At 39.5% G+C, this 22,572-nt stretch overlaps 4 protein-coding genes across 14 annotated transcripts; 2 read left to right on the forward strand and 2 right to left on the reverse strand.

The window, feature by feature from the left end:
* The first annotated feature begins 1,520 nt into the window (after positions 1 to 1,520).
* On the forward strand, positions 1,521 to 7,543 carry LOC106743197 (zinc finger protein 91-like). Of its 2 annotated transcripts, XM_014616805.1 has the most exons (4): positions 1,521 to 1,888; positions 2,069 to 2,192; positions 2,268 to 2,402; positions 4,142 to 7,543. In XM_014616805.1, the coding sequence occupies exons 1-4, from the start codon at positions 1,643 to 1,645 to the stop codon at positions 7,447 to 7,449; spliced, it is 3,813 nt and encodes a 1,270-aa protein (XP_014472291.1). In that variant the 5' UTR covers positions 1,521 to 1,642; the 3' UTR covers positions 7,450 to 7,543. The 2 variants fall into 2 exon arrangements, with proteins under 2 accessions (XP_014472291.1, XP_014472289.1); XM_014616803.1 differs by having other exon boundaries at positions 2,069 to 2,402.
* A 649-nt stretch (positions 7,544 to 8,192) lies between these two features.
* On the reverse strand, positions 8,193 to 12,314 carry LOC106743198 (transmembrane protein 209). Of its 5 annotated transcripts, XM_014616807.1 has the most exons (9): positions 12,098 to 12,314; positions 11,891 to 12,016; positions 11,514 to 11,815; positions 11,379 to 11,437; positions 11,117 to 11,300; positions 10,919 to 11,052; positions 10,485 to 10,811; positions 9,966 to 10,187; positions 8,193 to 9,891 (listed from the first exon to the last, which is right to left on the reverse strand). In XM_014616807.1, exons 1-9 carry the CDS (start codon positions 12,142 to 12,144, stop codon positions 9,763 to 9,765), a joined length of 1,530 nt encoding a protein of 509 aa, XP_014472293.1. In that variant the 5' UTR covers positions 12,145 to 12,314; the 3' UTR covers positions 8,193 to 9,762. The 5 variants fall into 5 exon arrangements, with proteins under 5 accessions (XP_014472293.1, XP_014472292.1, XP_014472295.1 ...); XM_014616806.1 differs by having other exon boundaries at positions 11,117 to 11,437; XM_014616809.1 differs by having other exon boundaries at positions 11,117 to 11,437; positions 11,956 to 12,016; positions 12,084 to 12,314.
* A 714-nt stretch (positions 12,315 to 13,028) lies between these two features.
* Positions 13,029 to 14,675, forward strand: LOC106743205 (U4/U6.U5 small nuclear ribonucleoprotein 27 kDa protein). The gene is made up of 4 exons (XM_014616835.1): positions 13,029 to 13,185; positions 13,819 to 13,926; positions 14,013 to 14,167; positions 14,321 to 14,675. The coding sequence occupies exons 2-4, from the start codon at positions 13,820 to 13,822 to the stop codon at positions 14,515 to 14,517; spliced, it is 459 nt and encodes a 152-aa protein (XP_014472321.1). The 5' UTR covers positions 13,029 to 13,185; position 13,819; the 3' UTR covers positions 14,518 to 14,675.
* On the reverse strand, positions 14,627 to 22,557 carry LOC106743204 (Fanconi anemia group I protein). Of its 6 annotated transcripts, none has more exons than XM_014616829.1 (22): positions 22,341 to 22,557; positions 21,911 to 22,194; positions 21,677 to 21,844; positions 21,391 to 21,611; positions 21,165 to 21,325; positions 20,899 to 21,035; positions 20,624 to 20,844; positions 19,718 to 20,064; positions 19,303 to 19,435; positions 18,929 to 19,230; positions 18,659 to 18,844; positions 18,043 to 18,200; positions 17,620 to 17,796; positions 17,372 to 17,526; positions 17,070 to 17,266; positions 16,825 to 16,992; positions 16,329 to 16,503; positions 16,028 to 16,244; positions 15,676 to 15,748; positions 15,450 to 15,590; positions 15,008 to 15,106; positions 14,627 to 14,938 (listed from the first exon to the last, which is right to left on the reverse strand). In XM_014616829.1, exons 1-22 carry the CDS (start codon positions 22,425 to 22,427, stop codon positions 14,813 to 14,815), a joined length of 3,933 nt encoding a protein of 1,310 aa, XP_014472315.1. In that variant the 5' UTR covers positions 22,428 to 22,557; the 3' UTR covers positions 14,627 to 14,812. The 6 variants fall into 6 exon arrangements, with proteins under 6 accessions (XP_014472315.1, XP_014472316.1, XP_014472314.1 ...); XM_014616830.1 differs by having other exon boundaries at positions 17,070 to 17,224; positions 21,129 to 21,325; XM_014616828.1 differs by having other exon boundaries at positions 21,129 to 21,325.
* Positions 22,558 to 22,572: the final 15 nt, after the last annotated feature.

Consider the following 22,572-nt stretch of genomic DNA (forward strand, 5'->3'; position numbering starts at 1 on the left):
GTGTACATAATATTCCGCTGAATCGCTTAATATTATAAAAAAAGCTGTAATTTAGTATAAATATCATCTTACAATAATTCGTTGAGAGAAAGAAACACAGACCTCTCTTCTTTTTCTTTCCTTTCCTCCCCTCATGAGTACCGTATATCTCTTTCATCTATTGCGAGGAAGATTAATTTCGTAGGACACTTAAATATCTCAACGTCGCCGATCATTGAATGACTATTAATATTATAAAACCATTAACACTTTATTAGTGGTAAATACGAATTAAAATTGTTCATCATGTTAGCTTACTTGTAAGAGATTGTTGAAATATATGAATTATTATTAAGTAAAAGGTGATAAGTTATTATAAGCGAATGGAGAAACAATTCGTCAAGATATACTTAGTTTTCCAATTTTTATCACTAACTCAGTAAGGAAGAAACAATGAATCAATTCTTTGATTTCACGTGGATTTTATAAGAATTTTGACATATTTTACAAATGTTCTTGTACTGTTGCTTGATAATACAATATTCCTAAATATTAAAATCATATTGTATAAATATTATTTTTAACGTTTGTGTCAAATATTGTTAACAATGACATTATGTACAACATTAAGAACTACATATTTGAAAACGTTACATATTGTAAAATATCATTATCACGTTGTGTTAATAATTGTTAATAATTGTTTACTGAGAAGGATCAGTTTCACAATTTCCGATTAATCTAACCGCCCTACAAGCGCGTAATATTCCTAAAATATTATATAAATATTATTGAATATTAAAATAACATTCTTGGCATATTATAAAAATGTTTTTGGAATATTAAAAAAAATAACATAATAATATAGCAAAATATATATAAATAAAATATACATATATAAGTATATAATTCTTTTAGTATAAAACGTATTTTTACGTAAAATTATTTCGACTTTATTTATGCAATAAAACAATTGGTATTGCATTGCATTTCAAATAAAAAACTGCAATTATATATATGTAGGGCTGAATATTTAAAAAATATATGACATTACAGTAACATTAAATAATATTATTTTTTAAATATTATTAGGGGTGGACCATCTACTGATATTCCAGAAATATTACTTAAATAACGATAAATCGATTAACTATCAGCGGTAATATTGGTTATTTCTAGCCAACTCTGTTTAACGACAAATGATTATTGAATGAACGGAATAATCAGCATTAAGTTAATCGGAGATTCCGAAACTGGACTTTAGGATGACTTTCACCGACGCTTAAGCTACCAATCGTATTGATCAGTTTAGCCTATGCAATTGGTCGTTTAACTTGACCGGAATCGGTGAGAGCCATCCTAAGAAGCGGCAGGAGTTTCAACTCATGGCGACAAGTGTTGGCTTGTCATAAAGTATGATGGTAACAGACGGTCATGCCTATCGTACATTTAATTTCTAGGGAAACGAACAGGCATTAACAGCCGTAAAAATCCCCTATTCTCTTTTTCCATTATGCCTTACTATTTGAAGAATAGGGACTTGGTGCGGAACGTACTCTCTCGGTCATACATGTAACGTCACTTTTGCGAGTGGAAGCGTAATGCATCGCGAAGGGAGTACGAATTCGTAATCGCGCAGCTTTCCATATGAAAGCACCGTGTTATGGGATCAGCCTCTTCGTCTGGCGTTATCACAGTCCAACTTCGTGATCCACCAAGTGGCTCCGAGTCGCGGTCCACCAAACAAAACATGGACGCTGTGGAGATTGATACGTCGGAGGCTCCGCCGCAGCAGAGTGAGGACATATGTCGCGTGTGTTTGCTCGGTAGCTCGGGGATGCGCGACCTTTTCCAGGATAGCATGGACGCGTCCCTCTCGGCCAAGGCGATGAGCTTCGCCAATGTTAAGGTTAGCCAATTTCGAGGTTAGGATGTGCTCCGACATTGCTTTCGTTTTCCTCCTTTGCGCTTCTCCTCGTCCGTTATAAGTAGTAGACAATGGTCTTACGCTTTGCGGTGACATCATACGTCAAGTTTGTTTTTCCGGACAAAGATAAGATGTCTTTCTAAAGTGTACCGTCTTGTTCAGATGTTAGCAGGCGACGGACTACCAGCACAACTGTGTTATGTCTGTGCCGATAAGCTGGAGTCTGCGTATGAATTCAAGCTACAAGTGGAGCAGGCGGACGGTGTTCTGAGAGAGAGGTTCCTCGGTATGAACGTAAAAGAGGAGATGTTTTTCAACGAGGTCGAGATACATTTGGATGATGAGAAAAATGATGCCATAGGTGAGTTAAGTGATGGTGCCGATTATGAATCCGCCACCGCGGTACCGCCGCCAGGACAATCGGAGGATGACAAGAGCCTGTTGAAACACGACCAATTGCTCCTGCAAGACGAACAGCCAGTGGAAATACAGCAAAGTGAGTTGGAGACAATCGAACCATCAGTATGATTAATCGGTATTGTGGATAAAAAGCTGTAGTTATTAATGGATACAGTAGTAAGTAATCAAGTGTTTGTGAAACTTTTGTTCTTTTCGATGTCTATTTGAGCTGTGTGTGCAGGGTTGGTCAGAAAATTCCACTAGGTGGAAAAAAATTCCGGGTAAATTCTGCTTTTTATTATCCCAGACTTTATCCAATGCAATAAACTAGGGTGAAAAACTTCAAAAGGGACTAACACTAAGATATATGTATGTAAATTTTACAGAAATAGATATTTTTTCTTTAATTAGTAAATCATATTAATCGCTATAGAAAAACAGATATATTAATCAAATATTTTTCAATTCAAATTGACATGTGAGATACATTTTTTAAACTTGAAAGATATCAATACCATTGAATTTTATATCAGTTTCTAATTTAATGAAAAAAACAATAATAACACACAGAATTATAAACTTTACCAATATAGATCTGGTTCGCGTTTATTTCAACCTTATCATGCATCTTTGAACTTTCAGTCGTGGGGTTTTTGCCAATGTTCCACAAACAATACATTTCTGCTTATTGACGTTATTAACAGAACAAAACACTCTTCCTCCTAATGGATTTTTTACTTCTGCAAACTGACTTCTTCGCTAGTAAACGATAAACGTATAATAATGATTTCAACTCTGTGGAAAAATTTATAGGTAGTATAAACATATAACGGCTTTGTTAATAAAAATTTCAAATTCTTGTGCACAGCTAGGATCACGGGCCTCGAATTCGTACGATCAGGCTGCGTGATATATAAAAACTTTATATCTCCTTAGTGTGCTATTTTTTTTCCTTTCAATGTGTTATTTATGCTACTTCATTATATCATTGATCAAAACATCAAAACTTTATCGATAGACTATTAAATCTGTCTTACTTTGAAATACTTGATTATTTATGGAGTGCTCTTAATAATATAATTTTAATATTAAGACTTTTGTACGCAGTCTCTCGCTGCAGTTATCTTCTTTCTTGTTTTTATGCCTATAAAATGATATTTGTAATCAATTAAGAGCACATTTTTTAAATGTTCCGAAAACGTTTCTTACTCTAATAATCAATAAATAACCGAAAAATTAATATAACATGAAATTTCCCTTTCAGCCTATCTTATTCTGTCGCGTTAATTTTACCGTTATGTATTGATTGTTAAGATAAAAGGAAAGTCTTCATAATACTTAACAAATATGCTCAATCAATCACAAGTATCGTCTTATGGACTTTTATTCCAACGTATTCCACAAGAACTTTGGGCAATCGTTTTCTCGCTTCTGACGTCATTAATCAAGATGACGAAAGAAACACAGGTGTCTTAATAAATACCGAATTGTGATATTAGAAAGATAGATTAAAAAAGAAAGAATCGTATAGAACGACTACTGTGTATAATAACCATGTTGACTCTTTATCGCACAAATATTTGCATATTAATGATGCAAAACTTGAATAATAATCAGAGAAGAAACTTTTTTGTCAATAACCGTTTTCAATAGGTGAAAGTCTTTTGAGTGTCATTCAGGGCGACGACCGACATATGTCGAAAGTAGCTCGGTAAATTTACCGCATCTCACAAATCTATCTTTCTCATTGGTCGTTTTTATATTGAACGTTGCTTCAATAATAATGCTTCCATCGTCGATATAAACATCCTGCAATATATCAGAATTTTCCTTCAGATCCAGAAGAGGGTAGTTCGCAGGGGATCACGCAGGAAATTAGCGAGAGCATTGCCGAGGTATTGCAGGAAGGACTGGCCGAAAAGGACACCCCAAGTGACATCGAAGCAGCCGTGGATCCCAAAGCTTACAGGGACGAGTCTATCATTCGGAGCCGCGCGGACGCGATTCCGGCGGATGAACACGACTACATCCTGCAGCAGCCAGATCCAACGGCCGAATTCTGTACGGACGAGGAAAGGACGGAGGAGATCGCTCCGATTGAACCGGCAGAACATTCGGAGAATGCCACATTATCGGCCGATCAAAGAGAAGAACCGTCGAGAATCAAGAACGAGACGACGGAGCAGCAGAGCGAGACGAGAAGGAGCAAACGCAAACTGGCTCGTCGGGCCGCCGAGAGGAACTCGGACGAGGAGAATTACTTTGAGAACCTGAATCTCAGTTCCCGGCTGAAGAGGGCGCAGCAGGCGGACAGGGCGGTCTTCTTTATGTGTTACCTGTGCGACAAGCAGTTCCTGTCGAAGAACGTCCTGAAGGAGCACATGCACTCCCACGAGGAGGTCAGGCGCGCTCTCTGTCTGAAGAAAACGCCGGAGAAGCCGCAGAAGGTGCCGCAGAAGGTGATAATCAGCGGCAGCGTGGTGAAAACACCGCCGTCCGGCAAGAAAGCTAACAAGTGCCCTTATTGCGGTAAAGAGTATCTGTACATAATCTCGTTTGATAAGCACATTAAGAAGCACGAGCGGGAGGAGAAGGAGGGGGGGGACTCGTCGATGCCGCTCGAGGTGTCGTTCGTCGAGGACGATCGCGGTATGATCTTGGACAATTCGGACAGCAAGTACCGAAGACGGACGAGAAGGAACACGGTGGCGGACGGGAAATACAACGATGACTACGACGAGGAGGAGGAGGAGGTGGAGGAGGAGGAGGAGGACGACGGCAGCGGTGGCGGCGCCGGCGACGACGACGACGACGACGACAAGAACGAGAGAGCGAAGCTCAACGAGGCGAAGCTCGCGTGCGACAAGTGCCCGCAGATGTTTGGCACGAAGCTGGGCCTGAAGAAGCACGTGTCCGTGCGGCACACCGCTCAGAAGTGTAACGTGTGCGAGGAGGAGTGCGACAACCTGCTGCAGCTGCGGAAGCACCGCGCCAAGCACATGAATTTGGACATCGTGCAGAAAGAGAGTAAAAACGAGGACGAGGAGGAGGAGGGCGGCGAGGAGGAGGCCGGGAAGGAGTACAAGTGTCCCAAGTGCTCGGCGATGTACGTTTTCAAGAAGAGCCTGCTGAAGCACATGGAGACGCATTACGGGACCAACAATCACAGCTACAGCTGCAAGGTGTGCGGCCAGCAGTTTCCGCGCAAGGACCAGATGCGCAGGCACGCCGAGCAGCACGGCCGCGTCAAGGCTTACAAGTGCACCCAGTGTAACAAGACCTTCGGCAACGAGTTCACCCTGAGGAACCACCTGATCTCGACGAGCCACAAGACCTTCCTGCACGGCCAGGAGTACGATCCCAACAAGCGCATCAAACGCGTCGCCGCCAAGGCGGCGCAAAAGATCATCGACAAGATCAAGACGGAGGTCGATCTGGAGAGTCTCGACGACGACGACAACGACGACGGGGAGTACTACGCCATGCTGGGCAAGCGCAAGCGCGGCCCGCCGAAGAAATGTAAGAAGGAGCTCGAGTGCGGCACCTGCCACAAGCAGTACAGCACGAAGCATTCGCTGATGAAGCACATGGAGCATCACGTGAAGAACGAGAAACAGAAGAAGGAGAAGACCGCCGCGGAAAAGGCGATCAAGGCCGACGGGGGGGACGACGACGACAACTCGGACTTCGAGAGCGGCCTGGACTGGCCGATGGACAGTCACGAGTGCGTCACGTGCAAGAAACGGTACAGCACGAAGAAGTCGCTTCAGCGGCACCAGCTGCTTCACGAGGAGCCGAACTTCGAGTGCGACATCTGCCACGTCAAGTTCTACCGCAAGGACAAGCTAAAGGCGCACTACGACAAGTGCTCGGAGAAGAACCCGGACCAGGTGAGGAAGTGCAACATCTGCGGCGACCAGTTCGAGAACAACGAAATACTGCGCGTCCACCGGGCCACCCACGTTACCGAGGGCATCCTGACCGAGGAGGACCTGATGGACCTGGACCCGATGCCGGCCGAGGAGAAGAAGGAGAGGGTGGCGCGCAAGAGGCGAACCGACATCGTCGGCCTCGAGTGCACCGAGTGCAACAAGCAGTACTCCTCGCGGAAGGGCCTGCTGCGACACATCCAGGTGCACGAGGGCAAGAAGTTCCTCTGCGACATCTGCCCGAAGAAGTTCTACCGGCGGGAGCACCTCAAGCTCCATCAGGCCAAGCACAACATGGTGAAGCCGTACAAGTGCCACCGGTGCAGCAAGCGCTTCATCAAGGAGGAGCAGCTGATCAACCACTTGTCCAAGCACGACCGCATGTTCAAGAAGAACAAGGAGAGCGACACCACCAAGAGGTTCCTGTGCGAGATCTGCTCCAAGAGCTTCACCCAGTCCACCACGCTGATAGCCCACCTGCGCGCCCACAACGGCATCAAGCCGTACGTGTGCGAGGTGTGCTCACGGCCGTTCACCACCAACGCCTACCTGAAGATGCACATGCGCACGCACACGCAGGAGCGGCCGTACATCTGCCAGTACTGCTCGCGCGCCTTCGCCCGCGCCGACACCCTCTCGAACCACCTGACCTCGCATACCGGCGAGGCCAAGTACCACTGCAAATTGTGCCCGCGCAACTTTCGCCGGCTCAAGTCCCTCAAGGAGCACACGTTCATCCACACCGGCCAGCGGCCGTACGAGTGCCCGACCTGCGACCGCAAGTTCAACAACAATGGCAGCCGCTACGCCCACAGCAAACGTTGCAAGCAGAATCTGCTGATGAGCCAGCACCGTGCGGCACAGCAGCAGGAGCAGCAGCAACAGCAGGAGCAAGAGCAGCAGCAGCAGGAGCAGCAGCAGCAGCAGCAGCAGATTCTGCAGACGGCTCAGCCGGTTCAGGTGCAGGTGCACCCGCAGCTCCAGCAGACCCGAATGACGACGCTGAGCCAGGCGCAGGTGGTGAAGGCACAGAACATCAAGACGATCGCTATCGCGAGGCAACCGGTCGTCGACACGACGATGGTCGGCACGCATCAGATGGTGCAGCATCAGGAGATACTGATGCCGCTTATACTGCCGCTCACCGTCACCCTCGCCGACGTCGGCGAGGAGGTGATACTGCCGGAGGGCACCAAGATCTTCACGACGACGTAATCCCGACCGGCGTCTCGCGGAGGACACGCGCGAAACTTCCTCGGGGAGGAGAACGAAAACACGACGCGAGAGAGACGAAGATGGACGAGTCGAAGGTTTGCCTGACCTCAATTCTCGCCGAAAGGAGAGAGAGAGCCGGCGCTTCGCATCGACGCGAATATCAGTGAAAGAAATTCCTTCCTCGACGAGAAGAAGGAAAGAAAGAGAGTTCAGGTCGTCTCGATGTCGTGCTCCGCTAGATATTACTGTCGAATAATACAATGCGATAAGTGTACGAATTTCGGAGAGTATCATTTCGATTATGTATGAAACGTTCATATCGAATTTTATTTTTGCAACGGTGAAGGCGTATATATACATAATTTATGCAGAAGTTTCGGTATTGCGTCAATTCGTCGGTGGCGATTCAAACCTATGATGCGCCGACGGACGTCGCTGACAGAGCAAGGGATACCTGTACAGAATTGTATCTTTCCATAACGTGTACTTGAGATGCACGAAAGAACGTCTTTGATAAATCGTTTTAAATGAATAGATGAAGGAAGAGGTGGGGATGACGGAGGAGGAGGATGGAAATACAGAGATAAAGGTAAAGGAATGAGATGTTTGTCATAAATGTACATGTAATATAGATAGCTTTTCTTTAAGACATACCGATTAAGTGAGTAGCTTATATACTTAAAAAAAAGTTTAATATAACAAATAATATACCGGATCGATTTCCAATTAATTTCGTTCTTCTATTTTTATTCTATTCTCTCTTTATTACAGACATGTGCGAGGTACGTGCGCGAATCTACCGAGATGTATACCGTGAATCCGTTAACATTGTTCTTTTCCCCCCCTTTTCTTTTCTTTTATAAATCTAGATAATACCGTCACTTACAACACGGAGTAACAATATGAATAGTTTAAAACTCGGAATCCGGACGTTGTAAAGAATCGTCGCAACTTCGTTCTTTCCAAAAAGAAAAAAAGTGACCCACTCATTCTTGTCACTCACGAAGAGTATATATTAAGCGATATTGTGATATCGATATCCTAGGTATAATTTGTATCCGACAATTGGATCATAAGCTATGCTGACTAAGGCTAGGTCTACAATAGAATTTTAAGCATTAAGAAATTGATTATTCTCCTATAATTCGATTGTGATTGGTCAATTTCTTAAGGCTTAAAGCATCTATTGTTTAAACAACCCTTTTCCGGTGGAAGAAGCAATATATAATAGACAAGAAATTTCTAAGAAAATCCCAAATGTAAGTTTGGAAGGAAGCTATTCGTAATCGTAATGATTGAAGCGTTCGCTATGTGTAAAAGCTTTTAAAATTACCACGTGACCTATCACAATTAAATGTATAGATGCAAACTTCGTTACAATATTCATGCGGAAGTATGATTTCGCATTTAGATTCTGTTGCATAAATAAAGTTCCGTTCTAATCTTATATATCGGTGGTATATAATATTTGAATCTGTTAAACATTATTGTATCGACCTTTATTGTACATACACATTGGTTCCATTTGCCGGAGGAACGAATCATTTGTAATTTTACAATGCATTATAACCCAAAGATAATACAATAAATTATAGAACTTCGTGTGATGAGAACTTTTTACTTTTCTCTTTACATCGGATATACGTCTCAGTGACGGCAATGATATCTGAAGGACACATCTCTTTCTGTGTGTATGTGTGTGATTGGATAAGGAACGAAATATCTTACAGTATATGCGAAGTGATATATCATTGTGGTAACAATCAACATATTTCAATGGTGTTGTAATACAGCGATATAATCTCGAATACGTGAATGTCCCTGATTGCCGTGTGTCGCACAGTTGCGAGCTTGTGAAGCTGTACCGTGATGTTTTTTTTTCCCCTTTCATTTTAATAAAAGCGGTACGCACACAGTATATATATATTTTACAACTATAATGATACGATAAATCATCAGTCTCGAAAAAAGCGGCATCTCATACATGTATGGAAAAAGTTGTATGTGATAATTTTCTTCCGAAAAGTTTGTAATCGTCATAAATCCCCAAAATCTTTGTATATAGCCGCAAATATACAAGTAAAAATTTCACGACATCCATTCGTTGCGTAACGCAGTTCCCGCATTTCTTTTTGTGTAAATCTACCTATAGATATTTTCTCTCGCTTGACAAACGAGCGATATTAGTTTTAAAGGTTCAGGAGGATCAGTCAAGGTATATCACACATCAAGGGTACTTCTCGGTTCTTCAGGACATCGATCGCACTTTATTAGAATGTCACATCACATTTCGCTTCTTGGACAGGATTTCCTTCAGCCGTCTATCACCCACAGTACGTTGATGCCGGATGATCCGGCATTGACCCGGCCCAGCATACCGTGATCTCGCGTCTTGATTATGTACAAGAAGAGCAGAAGCGTGTGGAACAGATTATTACGTCCCTGGAAATAGAAACACAAGATGACAAACGCTGGAAATTAAAGTTGGTCAATAAAATTATATATAATGAAATTACTCGTTGTACTTCTTCGTAATCGCTCGGAAGTGAATCACCGGACAGCGCGAGATTGTAGTGCGGCGGATTCACCGACTGACAAACTATTATTGGACCCTTGTTTCGCGGCAGTTCCATCCCGGATCTCGCCATGTATCTCGAGGTGAATGGTCTGGCGTCCGGTTGATCCAACGGTGCTTCCAATTGCGTGTCCATGTACGTCGAGATCAAATGCATTATTATCTGTGGATGCGCGTAGTATCGGTTGAAAATAATCGCATTTTGTTGCGAAAAAGTCGAAGAAATTTTCTGGCCGGCATATTTATATCTCTTTCAATATTTCTCAATTCATTTTTCATTTGACTTTCCACACTTTTTATATCCGACGCTTTCACGGTGCGTGGAGAAATTCGAAGCAGCGTATTTTGTGGTTTCCGTGACATTTTCATTCACTTGACGAGGGAGAGGAGCAACCAGACAGACTGACAGTTCCGATTGGTTAGTTGTTTGCCTTTCCTTTCTTTTCTTCAATTTACTTACCGCGGAATCAGTCGGCAAGCTGGAGTCCCATTCCTTGCCGTTGTGAGAGCCTCCGCCGTTCCATTTGAATTCACTCATACAGCCTCCCTTCGCGAGCATCTTTATTCGCTTCACGAGATACTCCTGATTATTGGAAAGCTCCAGGAAGGGGACCAACGTCGGCAGAGTGGGAATGGCAGAGACCAAGAACGGCGCTTGGGCGAGCTTCCTGAGCCTATCCAACCCCACGTGGCCTGGTTGCGAGTCGCTCAAACCGTGACGTATCAACGCCGCGCATATGTTATCTATCTCCGAAGATACACGCTCCACGACCGTCCTGCTGATCCACTGAAATATACGATTGTTCTTTACATTTCATATACTAATCTCTCTCTCTCTCTCTCTCTCTCTCTCTCTCTCTTATAATTTCTATCTTGCAACGCAAGGTGTCCCACCATGCGAAGAAAGGCAGTCCACTCGTTGACTTTTTTCGGATCGACCCTGTATTTTCTCCATACATTTAGCACACCAAACGTACCCCTGGGAGAACTTCCTTCTTCAGCGCCGGGGCTAGTCGTCTTTGTTTTGTCTGAATGATCATACATACATTAACACGAGAACGTGCTATCTACATTCAATCAAATTCAGCTTACCTATGGTAGGTGCAAGTTGATAAGCACACCTTCTCAATAGCGGCGACACTTCGCCGGGTCTTCGAACAGCGGGATGAGACCAGAAGGAGCTCAAGAGATTCGAAGGCTGATCAACGTTCGTTGACAGCATAAACTTTCTCTGCTGGTCGACCCCCTCGAGATAATTCTCCAGCTCACACTCATCCTGAATAATATCTTCATTCGTGAGGCTACCGTTCAGAGAAACGCTCATAGATTTACCAAGTGATCCATTCGAGCTTACATTTGATTTGGGAGACACAGGACTGTTGTACTTAAAAACTGGCGACGTCGAGTAATCCTCTTAATAACAAAAAGAATAAATATCTATACGCTCCACGTGTAATATTTAAAGAATCAGAACAAGCATTTTGCATACTAATTTCACTCAGGACCGAAGATACAAGGGGTATTGTACGTCTGTTGAGATTTATACAGGATATGTTCAACGAAGGACTCAGCTCTAAGGACTTCTGCTGCTGAGGCGCTTCATTCTTGAACAGAGGTTCGTCCTCTGAGACTCCCAAGAGTCGCCTTTGCCTAGGCTTCAGTGTGATCGGCTGCAATTTCATGGTAGCCCATATGTATCTTATAATATGATAAAAAGCATTTATCGTAAATATCGACGCCAGGCACCATTCCAGCCAGCGAATCGGCTTGTACACAGGTCCATCGTACATTCTGAAAACGAAATACCTGGATGACAATCATACTTCACTTGTTATCTTGCACATTTGGAAGAAAACTGAATCTTACATATCGTACAGCACAATACTGAGTAATAACATATTAACGAAAAACCATGTAATACTGCTACGAACTTTGCTTTGCGTCAGCCTTAGATCCAAAAGCTGTTGCACCTGCGGTTTGGGTGTTAAAACCCTGTAAACAGGAAATATATTTGCACTCGAAACTTTAGTTGACAAGATCAAAGACGCGTAACCTGTACCTTCAGACTTTTACCTTGCATTGGGAGATATATATTTCATTGGAGAATAAAAATTGCTCATTTTTAATGGAGAAGAAAATTACTATATCGATACTAAATAATTAACTATTGTAGTTTTCCCAAATATAAAATTAGACCATTCATCGTTTTCCCGCGGCTCACAAATCGTCGCGATCGTCGAAGGACCGCGTTCCGATACCGCCAGTACCGGAGAGAGCGTTTTCCTCCATACCGGCGTTTCACACGTGACTGTTTGACACGCTATCTATGTTGGATTCGCTGTTTCGCTGCACTTTCTGGTACAGCCGATAATGTTTTTTCATTTCGTGCATCCGTAATTCCCGTGGATGAGAAAAGGAGTACTTGGTGCAGTTGTACACAGCCAATCACAGTACCGTGTGCCTAGAGACATTTCTAAGGAAACAGCGACTTGTGATTGGACTGTGCATATTGTATATCACCCACGGTAAAAATAGAAAATTACATTTTATAATAATAATTAATTTACACAGATGAGAAACAAAAAGATCGTGATTATATATAATTATATAAAATCTTATGTGAATTTTGACAATATATGTGGTTACTCCTATGTGATCATTTATACGGGAAAAAAATAATGTTAATTAAATGTTAACACGTTCATTGCTAAGCTGAAAATTGGAATTTCGTATTTTTTTATTTTTTTTTATTTAGTTTTTATTGTGCTCAAAATAAGTTAATATATTATTTATATGCTTTTATTATTATGTACATAGGATTTATGTACTCTAAATATCACGCGATAACGCGTAATCGACCGTTTGGTGAGAACTCGCATTACACGATATCGCGTGATTGGCGTGTCAATTAAATATCGATATCGGGTGCGTTCCATTTAAACGTTCGGAACGATTGCAAGGCCGGATGGCATCGATTCGGCAAATCGACTAATATGATTGGATATTGTAGATTTGGCCTATAATCGCGATAGTAAAGTAGAACGCAGCTTGAATGCCGGTGAAGGCACGGTGGAGAACCGCAGGCTATCTGATTCCAACCTGTCGAAAACTGTGTACACACACAACTTGCGCTTGTTATCGACGTGTGAAAGAATTGAAATGTAAGTTTAATTGAAATTTATCTCTTGGTTTTTTTATACAGATAAGCTAATCGACCCAGTGATACAACCAGTTGTACTCGTAATTTTGATTTCAACATTAGAACCGCGGATATATTTACCCACCTCTTTTTCGCAATTATTTACTGATATTTTTAACTTTATGATATTGTTTATATGTTTTGTGATGAAGAAGGCTTCCCAGTGACAATCCAGAGAAGTGGGAATTTACAAGTAGATAAAAAATTACCATAATATTAATACACGCAAAGTTTACGGTTTACATTTACAGTAACGTAACTCAACCTGATCTCGTCAGTTCATATAAACTTCGTCTTAAACATTTACTTGCAACCACATACTGAGAGAGAGAGAGGAAATCGGTGGTGGTCGTTGGTTACACGAGCTCCTTTGACTGGGTTCGTTCGGTAACTGTGAATTTTTTCTGACCAAGTACTAGGCTTTGGCAGCATGTAAACTAGAATATATATTTTCGAGACCAAAATTAAAGAATATTAATTATTTCTTCGTATGTATATGCAAATGTATATGCAAGACAATAGAAGTTCCATCCAATCTTGTTTCTCCTAATTTTTCTTTATGATTTATACAAACATGTTTTACATAATGTCACAGAATGGGTCGAAGTCGTACACCGTCGCCAGGAAGACGAAAAGACCGGTCGCGGGAACGTGATCGCGATAGAGATCGACGGAGGAGACGATCGCGAGAGAGAAGACGAAGGTGCCTCAGGAAAACTATAATAATTACCGTTTCGATATTATAATTTGCATCACATCGTGTTAATGAAGCTTTGCATCTTTTTGTAGGTCCGCGGAACGAGACAGAGTAAAGTCGAGAGACAGAGAACGAGATCGCGAACGAGACAGGCACAGGAGATCATATTCTAGATCCAGATCTAGAGAACGCGATAGATCAAAACATAAACCGAAACTTTCAACAAATGAACGGCCAATAATCACAGGTATTAAATGTTTAACCAATCCATTAAAAATACATTATAAGTATTGATATTATTCAATGAATTAATTATAATACTACATGATAATATGAAGTAACGATAATCAAAATAGAGGATGTTGTATCATTGATAGAAGTATCATCTTTCATATTGCAGAAGCAGATCTTCAAGGCAAGACGCCAGAGGAGCAGGAGATGATGAGGATAATGGGATTTTGCGATTTTGACACTACTAAAGGGAAAAAAGTCGAGGGTAACGACGTGGGTGCTGTTCACGTCATCTTGAAGAGGAAATACAGGCAATACATGAATAGGAAGGGTGGATTCAACAGGCCTCTGGATTTCGTCGCATAGTTTGTAGTACAATCTCAAAAAGTCACAGGTGTATTATTTTGTAATATATCGCAAATAATTTGCATGGGAAGAGTACGAGTGAAAACGATGACTTTCATAACTAATGTGATAATGTAATAGGATATTTATATTTAATAAATGCACTAATTTTACATACACTATCAGTGAGATTCATAAGTACTGTCCTGTATACAAAATTTATTGAACGATACGCACAAAGTCATAGGGCTTGTTATGTTGAAGTGAGCAAACCAAAATTTGTGACTTACAGAAATGGTTATGTAGTAAGCTAGTGTCAAGTGTCTGATATTTTAGGTCGTTTCAGTGGCGTTGATTCCGTGGATGATGATTCCACGGACACATCGTTTAAGTCTGCGTTAGATGTGCTTGCATTGTGGTGACGAGAATTCTGCGTATACAGCTGTTGGAATATTAAATATACGAAAATTAAGGAAACAACTACGGACTAGAGAACCATCTGTATTCTTACCAAACTTATGTCCATCTTCTCCAACGCTTCCGATAACTGCGTGTTCTTTATGCGGAAATCTCGTGTTATACTGTGCTTTATGTAAGTCTTAAGCGGTATCTAAGAAATTTAATACATCTTTTATTCTTTTTAAATTAATATTTTATAAATCTATCTCTCGGTACAGAGTTTCCTGTACAAACAACCGCGACTTATTTTTTTAGAACGTCAAATATCCGCGACCCAGGTAGCTTTTGTGGATATGAAAAAGTGTGGGAGGATAAATTAATTATACAGGATGTCTAACGCAAAACAAGCCAACTCATGTACTTATAGTCACACAAAAAAGTCCTTTTCCATTTTGCAAATAACACAAATTTTTGAGTTATGAATTAAAGAAGATTATAAATGGCCACTTTCCATAATTAATAATCCCAGTCTCCCTTGTTTTTAAAATACTCACGCCAGTCTTCTTATCGAGTAACAGAACCTCCTTGCAGAATTGTTCAATCTCATATATTACACTTGGTATGATCTTGGTTTCCTTTAAAATCTTATTCCTCTGTACATGTGAATCAGCTTTTGGCCTTGCTTTTTGATTTTCCTGCGTATACGTTACATAGTTGTAGAAAAAAAATCATTACTTTGTGTGTATGAAAAATTCAAAATAATATATGTCACACAGATACCTCAGTGTGCGTTATTAAGTTGTAAAACGCAGTTTTCAATGGTTTCCCGGCTGATTGGATCACTTGAATAAATCTGAAATTACACAGAGGAAATATTTGTAGAAAAATTAAATGCAAAGCGGATTGTGAATTGCTCAATAATAATAATGTGAGGTGTGGAAGGTGAGCTTCTCTTGAAAGCCCACACCTTTGTGCTACAAAATATGAATTGATCAGAAACAAATATACAAAAGATGTGGCATCAATCTAGAAGCCAAACCGAACAGTTTTCCATAAAAAGAAAACGTCAAAAAATAAATGTTTCAATACATTGATATTCTAATATGCAATATTTTACAAAGATTTTTCTTACTTGACCGATTGAAACGCTGCGTTCTGCTTGTTGGATTTTGCGTAGAAATATTTGGTAAGATTGCTGAGCATGTTGTACAGATGTTGCAAATTCTTGAACATAAAATCCGTCGATGCACCCGGTTTGATAGCAACGTTGGCTAATGTATAAAGTATCTGTATAATGTGCGACAATTGTCTACACAGACTACGTTCCTGCGTTCTCAGCTTCTCTTGGTCTATTTTGTATGTATGTTCAAAAATTATTGTATTACCAGGAAAACATGCGCAATTAACAGATATAAATACAAAAGTATACCCACGCGTTTCCATATCCGCACCAGATAGACAAGCTATGTTCTGTTCAGCTTTAAGTCGCACCAACAGCCACGACGCGTTTTTTAACTTCTCTTTCACCGAGCTATTCAGTAGATTGTAAAGCTGTAACGCTGTATCTTCGTGTGCAATCTTGAATTTATTATTCTCCGGTATCTCAGTCTGCAGCAAGTAGATATTTAACAAAAAGTTCTTGTATTATATATATATATATAAATTTCGCGTTTATATAAAAATACAAGGGCCTTTTGTTAAATATCTACTTTTTTTTTTAATAAGGTTCAATTTTTTAAATTGAGTTAATTTTTGAAATTAGAAATTCTATTTTACGACGAAAATTAATTTACGCCATACGGTACTAATATTAATTATTTAAGGTATTCCGTGAGAGGAAACCGACAAACTTCTAAAATATGTTCTAGAGATCATTCTAAATCAAACAAACAGTTCAGACACTGTGTATGTTATACATTGATTACATACCTTATCGATGTTGCCCACTACTTCGCATAGCGAAAAAGTGATATCGATTAATAATTCGCCGTACTCTTCATCGCGCTCTTCTATCCACAATAGGATTTGAAAAATAATCAAGGAAGCTTGAGGATCTATACCGTTCAATTGTGCCAACTCTATCATCGACTCGAATATCTTATGCAACAGATTTTAATATTCCTTAACGCCCTATTTATTTATTCGATAATATGTTGATTATGAAAAAGACTAACTTTGTCGTCATGCGTTTCATAAAAGTTAATCTCTTGCGTCAGCTGACGTATAATATCCAGCAGCGTGCAAAGTATCTTTTTGGAATTTTCTTCATATCCCTCTTTCTCTCCGAAGAACGTTCTGAAACTCGTTCTTACGGTGGAAATTATAATTGCTAATGGTATGTTAAGATTATCCGATCGGTTTTGCTCGTTAGCTAAAATATAATGTCACACACACACACACACACACACACACATATATATATATATATATATATACATTCTCGGGCACGTATTAAATAATATCTTAAATTACTCACGAACGATATTATCGAGAAATCGCTGTAATTCGGTGGCGAAAGTGGTGCAGATTAGGTAACATAATTCTTTAAAACATTCCAGTGCTAATATACTTCCTTGTTCGTCCGCATCGAGAACTTTCTTCAAATCTAATATAACGTGATCGTATAATAATCTGAATTATAGAAAGGAAGAGATTTAGAATTTACAATTGGAATATTAAAAAAAAAAGAAAAGAAAACGTAATATTTATGTGCGTATTCCCTACTTTCCAATTTCGCAGTACACCTTCATGTTTTGATCTTTGTGCCTCCGTAAATTGTATTCCGTCAAGTGCTTGACGCTCTGCAAGATTTGCAGCAACGTTCGCAGTATGTAATGGTAGAAATCGTGATATTCCGCTAAAACGGCTACTTGATTCGCACTTGCCCAAGGAACCGGTCTCCTAATCGTGGTAAATCAATTATGACATTAGAATTTTACAAGGAAATCTTTTATATGATTCTACGAATTGCAAGAACCGAAAGAAATGCCAATTTTATGGCATAATATAACAATTTTAATAAATATGAATTGTTGTATCGTGTCATAAAATCAACTTTGTAATTGTTCTGTAATATTACCCTTACTCATATTATTATAATATTATTACAATCGGTTATATACTTTCTAGGTGCGAAAAGATATTTACAGGTAAAAGAGCGTTAAGCTTTTGCACACTACAGACAGATCCAAGATGCTAGGTGGTAGCTTTATGTTACTCGACCGACCACCCTTCTTCATGGTCGAATTATTTGGGTCATTTTGTTTCTTATTTTTGCCTGGACCCTTCTTAACCTTTGGTACATGCTGCACTTAAAGCAAAACTTGCGTCAATTATATATAAATATCGAGATACTATAAATATATATTAACAGATAAATGATGCAATCTATTTCTTCTGGATCTATTATAAGTTCTTTGTGTTATAAATCAAATGAAAGAGGAATAAGAATATTTGTAATAGAATATAAATAAGTGTATACAAAATATAATATTATATTAAAAAATATATACAATTAAGTAAATGACTGTTTAATACCTTTCGATATATTTAACATTCTTAAGAAAAATAGAGCTATATATAATAACAGAATAGAATATTATTAAGGAAGACCTATGTGAGAGAGCAAAGTCTCTTTAGTTGGACAACTTAAGTTAAGTGTAACACGATAATACACAGTTAACTATAATTATCCGAATCAGGATTCTTTGCTTTCACAAATATTTTTCTTCCTCTTTCATATGACAAATGATACATCTGTCACCTTTGTAAATTCAATTAAATTCATGTATCCTTTGAACAGATTCCTGACACTTTGCGCGGCGTCGGTACAATTCACTGACCACGCGCCTATCCTGAAGGATATAAGGGCCTCGTAAATCTTGATCATTGTCAGAACATTCTGCAATTTTTCCCGCGACTTGACGCTGTTTAAATCGAGATTGTCGTCCTGTTGAGGGAAAAATCCTATTGAAGAACTGGGGTCTTCCTCCGAGTTACAGGAGTATTCTGGAAAATTCTCGTTTCAACTTGCCAGATTCAGGTGTTCCGTATCGACTCGCGGCATTCGCCTGCAGAGAGACTCCAAGATAACAGCTAGCTCATCTACGAGAGGCGATTTCAGCAGAGCCGCCTTGATGTAGATCTTCTGCAATACAAATATCAGCTCCGCCAGAGGTTCCTGCAATACAGCCTGCTCCCCTTGTACGCATAGTTCCAGCTTGATGGGCAGCAAGATATTTTCGTCATCTTCGAAGTACAATCGGAAGTGCGGCAATAACATCTCCAGTATGTATTCGCCGATCTCGATGTTTCTCGATACAACGTCATACAGACCTGGATGATAGTGTGAGAAATTGACAATCAGTGATTTTTGTTCGAAACATGTAATAGCGTATTTTCACGTACTGTTGTACAAATATAACCGGACTTCGTATTCGTGAGTGAAACATTTTCTCAGAATTCCCAACAAGTCGTAACTCAAACATCTATTGTACACCACATTAGGTCCCATTGCTTGCGATCCTCTTTCTAATGTCACCTGAAACAGAGAGAAAAAAAAAATATTAATTATATATTACTAATATTAATACATCATTTTATAAGCATAACGTAAAAATATATCTTTAAAGCATTTTAAAATATATAAAAATTATAGATAATTGTTTTCCAAGGTTTTTATATCTTTTACAATAATCGACTCTCTGTCATTCATTCTACGTACAAAAATATTAAGAGGGGGTAGTATAAACATTAGTCATTACATATAGTTGATGTAACATTAGAGTTTATATAATGTATATGACTGGTGTACAATCGTTACCTGGGTCGAGACAAAACTGGTGCTGATCGATGATGAAGTGATGCACTGGCTTGAGTTCAACATAGGGCCGCTCAACGAACACTTCTTCAAGTTCTTCAACAGCTCCGAGAGACCGCTGATCGCCATTTGTCGATTGAACGTACCCTTTCTGTAGAGAATCATCCTCAACGTTAATATCGTTTGCTCTCTGATGTTGGCCGAAGTATTTATCAATGGAAATATCGCGGAAATGATGAATATGGAAACTTCGCCGGGCACAGATGAGATCTGATCAAGGAGACTAGTCACGAAATCCTTTTGTTCCAATACGAGAATCGGTAGCTTGCGACACATGTACGCCAAACAATCTACAAATGAATAAATTTGTGTTAATTATGTGTTAACCCCTTAAATCTCGATTTTAGAAATTTAATTAACAGAGAATATAAGACAGGCGATAGTCTGAAAAATTTAATATAAAGTGATTTCATTAAAAAAGAAATTGGAAAATTTTATCATAAAATATTAGAAAGAAATTGATTTTTTTCTAAGTGATAAACAAAAAACAAAAAGGAATGTTAAGAGTGAAATGAAAGTCAAAAACCGCTATTAGAACATATAAATTTATTAATCTCGTGCAAAATCATTTCGATCTATCGCAGATTCTCTTCAATTTCAATAAAGAAATTACAGTTCGAGACGAGTGAATGAAATCAAGTCTTAAGAATGACTGATTGCACTCAGAAAGTTAGAGAAAGGAAATGGGCATATCTCTTTTTTGTTGTAATTTTTCGGGCCACATTTATAACTATCAATAGATCCTAAAAGTAGGTTCTAGTAAATGATAAGTCAGTTAATATATTTGGAGGATACGTCAGGAGGCTCAACCAATGCATCGATATTAATAATAACATTTTGAGATCTTACCGGTGTATTGCGAAATAGACAATCCACTGGCGATTATTTTATCGATCAGCGTCTGAAGCACAGTCGCGACCGTTTCGTGGTGTTTCCTCATGATTCTCTGGAGCACTTTAATGCCGATTTTCCACAAAGGATGCGCGCCTGTCTTCGACTTGCACTCTGTAGCCATGAGGCCGAATGCGAGATCTACAAGTCCCTTCAGTACTAAATGCCGGTCTCTCTCACTGTTGAAGAATTTGACGTTAGAATATATTTGTAAAATGTATCCACATATTTACCTGGCGTCTATGATGTTTACCATCACAGTCATTATATCGCAGGACTCAGGGGTCAATTTTCTCAACCACATGCTGTTCTTCCGTCTGTTGTCATTCTCGTTCCACTTATTTATAACCGTATGCAGTATCTCGAAAATCTGTTTCAAACACATCGAATTGATAGCATTCGAAAGAATTAGGACGAGTTAAAATCAATTAAAAGCATCAATTAATCTCAATTGTTTGTTAACCTGATCTTCACAAACAGAAGCGACTGTGAGCAATACCGAAAGCATAAAGGGCTCCAGTACAGCTTCAGGATTGCTCGATATATTTTTAGAATACCGAATGTAGTCCCTTATGTGCTGATGATTTAACTGCGCTGCTTGGTACACGTGATATAATACTGTACTCTCGATATCTTGAATTTCCTTAGTGCTTATGGTATCTACGGTTAACAACAAAATCAATTAGATAAATGCCTCTTCAATTTCTTAAATATATTCTCCTTACCAATAGTCTCGAAGGTGTCTGTATCATCAGAATTAACTTGGGAGAAACGCAGCGTGAAGTATCTACGTAGTGCCTCTAAAAGATATTTACTGTCTTGGTTATTACAAAGTCTTAGTGCCTGATGTACAAAGGGAGGCAATTCTTCGAGAGGTATATCTTGTAGTCTTGTGCATAGTACAGTGATAACCAAGGTATGATCCTCCTTCTCGAAAGACATATCTCTGAATACAAAATAGTTTGTTTAGCTACTTATATTTTTTTCACTGAAAATAATTAGAACACTCACCTAAACATCATCGCTAACGAAGGCATAATTTCTGTATTCCACTTGCTGTTACATATATTGTTAATGATGAGAGATTTGTACTTGGATCCAGAAATTTCTCCATTCATGTAATTAATACATTTCTCATCTTCCAGTACTTCCAGAAGAACAGGTAATAAATCCTTCCAACTGAAACAAAGTCGGTCTTTTACGTAGCTTTGTTCGTCTTATAGATGAAAAAAGTATGTTGTATACCTTGTGAAATCATCATCATTATTATGGATACTGGCCAGACAAAATTCTACCAATTTGATCAGGTGTAGTTTTGGATAATTAGGAAAATCAACCACTATTCGATTGACAATGTCACTCACATGACTGATCGGGACTTCAGCTTTAGCTAGAGCTTTCAAGATGGATTCTATTAACTTGAATCTCTTTGAATATAGATTTTCAGACTCTGAACATACTTGTAAGATCCTATCTAATAGTTTGGAAATATCTGAGTCACATATTCTGTCAGATATTATTTTTACAAGCTGAAAAACAATCACTCACTCATTATTATCTTATGATATTGTAAATTTTGTAAGTATTTGATTTTGATTTTGTTAATATAACAAATGTAATTCATAGAGATATAAACGCGATAACAATAAAATTGTAACCCGGATATTTCTCTTACTTCGTCGGTTCGTGTTTCTTGCACGAATTTGTGCAGTTGCTCTCGGTTTTCTTGATCGAGCAAACTATCGAGTTTTGTCGAGCTCATTTCTCATTCCTTTAATACAATAACTTAATCTTGTTACATTTTACTCGCTGGGACATAACAGAAATGATTGTTTTCCCGCCTTTGTGAATTAATTATATAACAGTTGTCTCGCAGCCAGCGCGAGATCCAATGAACGTACTGCTTC

The sequence above is a fragment of the Dinoponera quadriceps genome, unplaced genomic scaffold, assembly GCF_001313825.1.
Source record: "Dinoponera quadriceps isolate SergipeBrazil2010 unplaced genomic scaffold, ASM131382v1 scaffold894, whole genome shotgun sequence".
Classification (NCBI taxonomy): domain Eukaryota; kingdom Metazoa; phylum Arthropoda; class Insecta; order Hymenoptera; family Formicidae; genus Dinoponera; species Dinoponera quadriceps.